This window comes from Lotus japonicus, chromosome 2, assembly GCF_012489685.1.
Source record: "Lotus japonicus ecotype B-129 chromosome 2, LjGifu_v1.2".
Lineage (NCBI taxonomy): Eukaryota > Viridiplantae > Streptophyta > Magnoliopsida > Fabales > Fabaceae > Lotus > Lotus japonicus.
In genome coordinates this window covers 20776444-20785732 of record NC_080042.1, presented here as the reverse complement: position 1 = coordinate 20785732, position 9289 = coordinate 20776444, and the positions used below count along the sequence as shown (strand labels likewise).

At 37.0% G+C, this 9289-nt stretch overlaps 1 protein-coding gene and 1 pseudogene across 1 annotated transcript; one reads left to right on the top strand and one right to left on the bottom strand.

Annotated features, from left to right (window-relative positions):
• Window positions 1-892: 892 nt before the first annotated feature.
• LOC130735293 (uncharacterized) lies at window positions 893-2649 on the top strand. Its single transcript, XM_057587355.1, has one exon. The coding sequence runs from the start codon at window positions 938-940 to the stop codon at window positions 2525-2527; it is 1590 nt and encodes a 529-aa protein (XP_057443338.1). The 5' UTR covers window positions 893-937; the 3' UTR covers window positions 2528-2649.
• Window positions 2650-4443: 1794 nt separating this feature from the next.
• LOC130737764 (uncharacterized) lies at window positions 4444-7534 on the bottom strand (annotated as a pseudogene).
• Between the last annotated feature and the right edge of the window lie 1755 nt (window positions 7535-9289).

Below are 9289 nucleotides of genomic sequence, written 5' to 3'. Positions count from 1 at the left end.
CGGGTAATAACATTTAGTGCCAGATTCTAGTGTTTGTAGTTAAGAAATGATTAACTATAGACTTCGATATCGGTCTTGCACCCTGAATTTTTTTTTTATATTGGAAAGATAAATTGGACCCTCTAAAGATTGATCCCTAACATTTCCCACTCAACTCATATGTTTCCTATCACTTGAGCTACCATTCGGGGACGTCGCCCTGAATGTTTGAAATTGGGTATTGCACCCTTGTGTTATTTTATACTTTTATTATTTCTTTGTGCTATTTTTTTTACTTTAAAGAAAAAAGATGTGTTTTTTCATGGCAGGTAATAACGGTCTTGGATGTGGTACCAGTGTTTCATTTTATCAGCCAATTTTTTTGCCATTTTGGTTCAAGTATTGTTGACTCTTGGGCAATGGAGCTAGTTTGTTATTGTGTAGCTTCTTAACCTTTTGCCTTAATGTTTACCATTCCTTAACACAAGTTTATTGGTCTTCATAAGAAAGTTAATTAAACATTTCTGGCAGGAAACTTTTGCACCTTTATCCATATCTAAATCTTTGAGCAGTCTAGCGGACAAGAGCTTCAAATGACTGGTGGATGCCTAGTTCCTTTTGAATAGTCTTGTAAATAATGTTTTCATATTCGTCTCAAGAGACTATTGTTGAGTCTATAAAGCTTCAATAGATGATAGGCTTTCAAGTACTTTTTGACTTTTAACAAACGATGAATGTCCTACCAAAAGATGGTGCAAGAGGGCACGGCAATGCTCATGCAAGATATGCAATCTACAAAATCATGAAAAAGGTGAAGGTAAATCCTGCTCACCTAATCTGGAGTTATTTAATCAACTTTCTGGACATGAGAAAAGGATTTCTTCCTTTTGGATCACTGTTGGCTGTCATTTTTTAGAAGAAAGGAATCACACAAGCCTTTCTGGATAACAAAGAGGAAATGATAGAGGATGATATCATTTGGCCCACTCCTATCAAGCTAGGAGATGTTGGCAAAATGAATCTTCAATATGATGATTCAGAAGTTCCAGTTGAATTTCTTACCAAGAAGAGAAGAGCTGAAAGAGAAAGAGAACAAGCAAACAAAGGTGTCAAACAGAAGGTGAAGACCTTGAAGGATCTGGATGCACAAGCAAGAACGCTTTCAAGCAAGCAAACTGTGAATCCTGCCTTGCGTATTGCACCGTTCCCTGAGGATGAGCCAGAACAGTCCAGGGAAGTGTCAAATGTACGCACCAAGGAACGTTCAATCAAGATCACTAAGGGCGGAGTTCCTGTACAGTCTGACTCAAATCCAGTTGCTTCCAGAACAAGATCTGGACAAGGGTCACCTGCCAGCAAAATCGCAGAACCCAAGAAGAAGAAGCTTAAGCGTTTGAGGAAGCAGTTCAATGATGAACTCACTGTACCTGCTCAGAAACCCAAATACAACAAACGGAAGACACTTGCAAATGAACCTGATGAACCCGAGAATGAAGAAGATTTTCTAATTCACTCCACCATTGCCAAGACCATGGACATCAACTTTCCACCCAATGAGGTAAACGCTGAAATCTCAAATCAAGAGTTTGTTAATTCATTGTTTGATGATTCTTATGATCCTCACAAGACCACACCTCCACCACACCACTCACCAAAACAACTCTCCCCTACTCCAAACCAAAAAGACCTCACTGTGAATCCCACTGATCACAGTTCACCAAAATTTTCTCCTGTCAAAGCTATGGATTCCTCTGATGAGGAACACATTGTTCAACAAAACGAACCAAGATCCCAACTGTTCAATTTCTTTCCACTAACCTTGACAACACAAATTGACCTACCCTTTCAAAAGCCTCAACAAGGTTCCACACTTGAAAGCCCCACAAATCATACCTCCAAGCCAGGTACTCTCTGCACCCTTTCTCAAGTGAGAAAGAGGCGTCTTCAGACGCTAGTTTCCTCTGCCATTAAACGCAGACGCACTGTAGGAACGTCCAAGGCTTCCTCCAAGGTTTTTCAAGAAAAATTGATCAAGAAGATTGAAAAATCACCAAACCGTTCTGTGTCCTTTTCATGGAAGAAACCTTCAGAAGATGGTTACAAGTTTCACTTGGAGGCCAGCAAGGTACCGGACTGGGATGAATGGCAAATTTGTGCCACTGAAGGATATGTTGGTACAATGTCCTACTCTCTCCTGAACAGAGTCACTGCTTTAATCATTGCCTTGGGAAACTGGGTCTATGTCCTGCTGCCAAGGAACATTCCAGAAATTCTCCTGCGTCCAGAAAAACTTCACATTATCAAAGGGAAAGGCAAGCTTCATGATGAAGGTGAATGTTCAGCTCCGCTGAACAATGCAAGTGCTGAAGAAGATCTCACTCTCTCTGATGCCGACAATGATCAAGGGCATGAACAGGGGAACTTGGAGCAACCTCTGGAGGCTCAATTTGTTCGCCGGAGCGACTTTGAAGATCACAAGAATCAGATGAACAACATCTTCTATGATTTGGCTTCCAAGATTGACCTGCTCCTGAATCGTTTTGGCTAATGGCCAATTTCTCTCCTTATCGTCCTATGTTGTTTAAATTTCTGAACAATTTGCACTTTAATTTCTTGCAACTTCTATCTATCGTACTCTAATTCTCTTATGAATGCTAGATCATTTCTCAATGCATGTTTCTTTTTAATAATGCCAAAGGGGGAGAAGAGAGAAAGAGTTAGGATGAAGGATTTTAATTAGGTGCTAAGTGCTATCAAACGTAAAGCATTATCAATCTTAGGGGGAGTACACTTAGAATTTTAATTCTCCTTCAAACTCTCAAGCTCAAAATTTTTTAAAATCTTATTAAACTCAGGGGGAGTTTATCATCTCAATTATCTCTTTCTATAAAAATTGTCATTATCAAAAAGGGGGAGATTGTTAAGTTCAAACGCATCATAACGTTTTTAAAATCTTATTTTGATCATAACAATTTTATAAATAGAAGGCTCATTTAAAATTCATTCACTAACAATATCTTTTATTTCAGGAGAACATTGCCATATGAAATAGGCTACAACGTTCTATCACTTACCAAGAAGGATTTTGTGACTATCGTACCATCTGACCGTTTAATGACACATCACTAGTCAGATTTGCCAAGCAATATTTTGAGCGCCAAAGAATCAATTTGATTTCAAGCAATTGTCCCACATTCATATCTAATGACAATAGTTCGAATCTCGTTCAAGTTGAATCAGATGAAGACAAGCTTGCTTTAGCAAAAGGCACGCTGACCAACGAGGAAAAAGGACAAGCCGTCAACATCAAATTGCCAAATTGTCTCTTATCTGAAAAGTCTATCACCACCTACTAGCTGACAAACATCACCTTTTGAGCTAAAGGATAGACTTGCTTCAGAAGTAACATTTAATGAAGCCACCAACCAAGCCTTTGAATCAACGGTCCAATCTCACCTTACAACGGCTATCTCAACGGTTGGAAATAATCTCACAATGGCTACAACACTAGCAAGCGAGTATTTAAGCCACTCTTGAAGATCTGAAGATAAAAGAATTAACTCTGAGAATCCAAGCATTCAAGCATTCATTTCAAACTTCTCAACAGCATTCAAAGCTAAAGCAGAAATTCCCAAGTGTCAAACACAAGCCATAAGTTCTGCCAAGTGAAAGAGAGGAACCTCGTACCTTAAAAGAGTCATATCTTCTCACTTTTGTAGTAACTCTGAAGTGATCTCAATAGTCAAATCTGAATCCAAAAACATAGAGTTCCAGTGCCATAAAGTCTCTACCCTCACTCTTGAAAGAAGAGAAACCTTGTAGAGTGTAATAAATCTTTGTAAGATTTAGGAGAAGTCCTGTACAATACTTATAGGAGGAGTCCTGCATAATACTTGGAGAAGTCCGTGATAATACTTGGAGAAGTCCTGGCTAATACTTGTATTGGAGAAGTCCTTGATACTTGCTAGTGAAAATCTTGATGGTGGCCAAGTACTGGACGTAGCCCAATCGTTTAGGGTGAACCAGTATAAATCTCTGTGTGCTGATCGTTCTGTTCTGTTTACTGTTTTACTTCCGCTGCACTAAACAGTTTGTGAAAAGTCACTCTTAAATGTTTTGCCTAAGAACTAATATTCTTTTCATAAAACAAAGTTTTAAAAAGTAATTTTCAAGAACACAATTCAAACCCCCCTTTCTTGTGTTACTTTATTGCATCTCAATGAACACTAGTGTTTAGGGCGTGTCTAGTTGTATACATAAACACCTTACGCAAACACAATGTTGTTAGTTATTTAAACCAAAAATGTAAGTATGGTTTATTCTGTTTAAAAGGTGATTGCATTTGCTTTGATTGGATTCCAAAGCCAAATTAAACGTAACATTAATAACACCACAACTTTGAACCAAGAGTTTCAAGTTACTAACAACATGATATTTTACCTACAATTGTGCTAAAACCGAAAAACAAGACGAAAATGTGATTGGAGATGTGATTGAAGAAAAACTGGGGTTGAGTGAATCAAACCTCATATGTTCATGTTCCAAACTCCTTTCATGTTCCAATTGAACACACAATTTCTTTTCTCTGTCCTAGAGGATAACACTAACGCATAGAAAGATAAAAACACAGAAAGGATCATTGCGAAACAATTTCCCCCTTCCAATTTCCATAGTTTCTAAAGAAATATGAACTACAACATGATGCTATGAACAGAAGCAATGATCAATAGATCAGGCTGCCAATCTTGGTTTCAAATCCAAACACCAACACTTGTAGTCTGATTTTGACATGTCAAAGAGTTCATCTGGTGTGAGGTTGTCAAGTTCCTTAGATATCCAACCATCAAACTTGCCGACAAAGTTGTTATTTGGAGTCAATGTTCCGCAGTTTTTCCCCTGATGATTTTGACCTCGCATTCTCTTATACAGCCTCATTGCAGAAATACTATCTTCATATGGGTCATAAGTGCCGCATTGGATATCATAACTGTAAAGCCAAAGTTGTCAGTTAAAAACAATATAGGATCAGATTACTATAGCAGCTCATTATGTCAATTTATGAACTTCAATCAAACAGAAGGTCAATATACATATAAGTGGAAAAGATAGATAAAGTGAAATACTCCCTCCGTCCCTAATTATAAGCTAACATTGAGACTTTTTTTGTGTCACTAAATATAAGCTAACCTTGCAAAAGTTAATATTTCTTTCCATATTCACCCTTGCATTTATTGGTAGTGGAGCACCACCATTAGTAGTACAATGATGAAAAAGTGTTATCATAAATAGGGGTAAACATAGAAAGTTGTACATTTTTTTTGAAAACCAATGCATCAATTAAGGCTTTCTTAATAAGTGTGATTTTTACAACTTTAGCTTATAATTAGGGACGGAGGGAGTATAAAGGAAAACTCAAAATTCGAAGAACCAACACAAGACTGAAAGCGTCATGAGAAAATTGACTTGCCCTAGATATGTTCTGGTAAGATACTTGAGTGAATGGCTAGCAAAGTTTGTTTTCATCAATGGACGGTACATTGAAGTGTCTCTGCAACACAAAATATAAGCAAAGATGTTAATTCCAATAAATACATATATCCGCTATTTCAAGCCCTCAGAGCAGAAAATGGCGGCAAATAGCGGTTAGTGGTGAGTCCTTAGAGCGCTATGCCTATGCTATAGCACCGCTATATCCGCTATTTAACAACACTGGGGAAAAGAAATAAAATAAGTGAATGACATGGTTATCAAGAACAATTTTGGAATGATTGAGCATAACTGAGTAAGTTAGTGAAGAAACACCCACCTCAGCATGTGATCTGGATAGTTAATTTTCAAGCAATCTAAATCATGTGCTAATGCATGCCCAACAAGAAACCTGGCCTTCCCTCCGTCCAATCTAACTTTGCTCATGAATTCTCCATTGTATAAAATTTGCAATATCTTCTCTTGAACTTCTTTAAGGGGCCTCGCATCTCTAAGATCATCTTCTGTTATCCCAGTTATATCATGTCTGAAAAATGTCAAGTAAAGTCAACCCCAGCATATTTATATCCTTATCCACCTTTCTATTTCACAGTAAAGGAAAACAATCACACAAGGTTGAAGTACCTATAGTTTGTAACAGGGATTGGAGGCTGTACATATGCATGGTAAAGTAAATTCTCATCTTCATCGACCAAGCATACTCTTCACAAAGTTCTAGCGATCCATCACTTCCACCACCAACCCTTTCACAGTCTATTGCAATAGCTCCAGGGTGATTTTCATCAGACGAATCACGAAGATCAATTTGGGAGCCTATATAGGGCATTGTGTATACTCCTTGTAACAGGACGGCACACAATGTAAACTTCCTTACATTAACACAAAACAGAATACAAGAAACATTAATTGTAAGCAGATTTCTTTGCCTGGTCCAAGCGAATGGCACAAAAGGAAATTTGTTTCATTTAAATGCCTTATGTTGTCCATAACCGACTTACTAGGGGTACAGGACCAGGAGATGATAGGCGACATGTCACTCTATGCTAACCGAGAGACCTGGGGCTGTCAAATAGTGTCAAGCAAAGCAGACAACCCTATTTAGAGAAAATCTTGGAACAAACACCTTTTGGCAAAGGACCTATAACACAGGAAACCATAAGGGCACAAAAAAGTTATATAGTGAATCGAAAGTCGTAACATGCAGGCAATAATGTTGATTGAATAAGCACTTATAACTAACCGAAAAGATGTTCCCTTAGGGATTCGAAAGATTTGCAATACTTTTGACAGACACCACATCTGGGCTGATGGACAGAGTGATATGAGGCCTTCATGTGCTCGATCAGAGATTCTTTCTTCTTATACTGCTTATAGCATGCTGAGCATTTGTGCCTGTAGGAATGAAGAAATCAGCAATTCTCTAAACAAGCTTATACAAATAAACAATTATACACAACAGATGAGTTTAATGCATTTGAAGTTTCCACAACAGATTCTACCATTCATTGAATTTTTTTAGATGAAATTCACAACATGCAGAGATGAGACCAAACACTAAAGCATGTTTTGACAATTATAGTAGAGGATACTCATCACCCCCACACAAATGCTCATGAATATAAATTGGGTACAAACCCCATTGTATAGTTGAGAGCTAGATTTCACTCAATTGATCATGCATGGTGATCAAAATGAACAAAAAAATGTAATTAAAAACAGAATGGAAGAATTTGACCTTTTAGCTGGGTTTTGAGGAGGGTCTTCATCACAATCCATTGAGAGGGTAAATCAAGTGCAAATCAAGCGAGGAACAGAACTGTATCAGACAGAAATGATCAGTGATTTTCAAATTTAGGAATTAGCAGAATGAATCCAATGGAAATGCCATGTTTCACTGGTCAAAGCTATGAAAGTGAACCCACTGGAACTCTGCAAAACCCTAATGCGACGGAGGAGGAAGACGCAGAGTTCAAGTCAAAGTGAAGTCCCACCCATTCGTTGTTTCCCTACCAAAACCCTAGCAGACGTTCAAGAAGGAAAAATTAAGAAAGAAAGACAAATTTGAGCAATGCCCAGTTTTCTGATAAGTTCCATTAATTGTTTTCCTTTTTTTTTTGGTCAAAAATTGTTTTCCTATGAGTCTATGGACTCTTCATTCTAAGGCCCAATGGCCCAAAGCTACTAATAGGGAATACTAATAACCAGCATATTAATATTTCTTTAGGTAGATAACTCAGTAAAATAAAGCTGAATACTAGGCCCCAATGAAATCCTTTTGGGCCTTGGCCCAGATGCCCTTGCATCATTTCCATGGCCCAGAATCCCAGATGTCCACAAGGCTGGTAGTTAATGCTTGTTCAGGTAATTGACCAAAAAAAAAATGCTTGTTCAGGTACATGCATTTCTCTTTAATTCACTACTTCTGTTTGGGTAACCACATCATGAATGGAATTAACCTCACGGGCACATAGAATTGCCACATAAAAATCACCCCTAATAAATAATTGTATTAATTATCCTTTACTAGTAAAATTTGGATAAAACAATTCATCAAGTTTGTAATAAAGATTGTTACGTTTTCTTCACTTTTTGATTTAATGCACAGTTAATCATTTCACAGAGAATACATTTGATTCGCCATACACGTATACGGCATAAAGGAATGAAAAGAAGCAAGAATAAATTATTATTATTATTATTATTGTCAATCTCCACAGAGTGTTTATTAGTAGCCTATTAAAAGGAATAATGGTGCAATAAAAAAAGAATTAAGCTTGCTTTTACATGCATTTCCCTTTAATTCACTACTAATCTCATTACTTCTGTTTGGGTAACCAAATCATACACTGAATTAACCTCACGGTAGGATAGAATTGCCAAATAAAAATCAACCCTAATAAATAATTGTTTTAATTATCCTTTACTAGTAAAATTTGGATAAAACAATTCATCAATTCAACAATTCATCACTATAGACTGCAACTTCAAGGGTGGAGGAAGTTAATCAGATGTCTGGAAGAGTTAAAAGTGAATCTGGCCAAAGCTCAGAACCAGATGAAAGTCCAAGCAGATTCACCCTAGTTTTCATTATTCTTCCCCTTTTCCCAATTTCCCTGTAATTCCCCAATTCCCTGGTTCAATTCTCAAATTGATTTCCAGGTTGTAACCTCAGTTTCAGTTCAATAATATTCATCAGATTAACCAGTGTTATCATCTACTTATCTAGAACCTTATTCAATTAAGCATCAAGATAAATATGACCAGATAACCGATATCCAATTTCCAATCAGAAATCATGGGAGTTTGATCCATAACCCACCCTGTTTGTTCTGAAAACAAAAAATTGCAGCAACATCGACAATTAGAATCAGAATTCAACATCATAGAATAGGATTAAAAAGAAGTATACTACCAAACCAAGTCAAAGCCAAACACCTGATATTCCATCAATTTCTACGCATGCAAATAGGATCTGTTTGAAAGAGAGCTTATATCATAAGACAAACTCTTTCACATAGCACATCATGTATTAAGTTAAAAAAAAGAAACCTTATAGGATCTGTTTGAAAGAGAACTTATATCATAAGTTACACACCTGAGCAAGTGTTCGGTTAATCTTATTAAAATAGCTTCTCAATATAATTTCTAAATCCTTTCTAAATAAGATATGGCCACCTATGAACTCTTCTGAATTTGATTTTTCAATAAGTTCATCAAACAAGCTTAAAGCATATATGAACTAGGCTTGCTTTTTTTTAGCTATCATATCAATTACCCTATGTAAATCTCCAAATGATATTGCAGAGGTAGTGGGCAGAGGAAA

What these genes read in the sequence shown, in the direction of transcription:
- LOC130735293 (XM_057587355.1), top strand. Translation starts at nt 938, where the DNA reads ATGATAGAGGATGATATCATTTGGCCCACTCCTATCAAGCTAGGAGAT.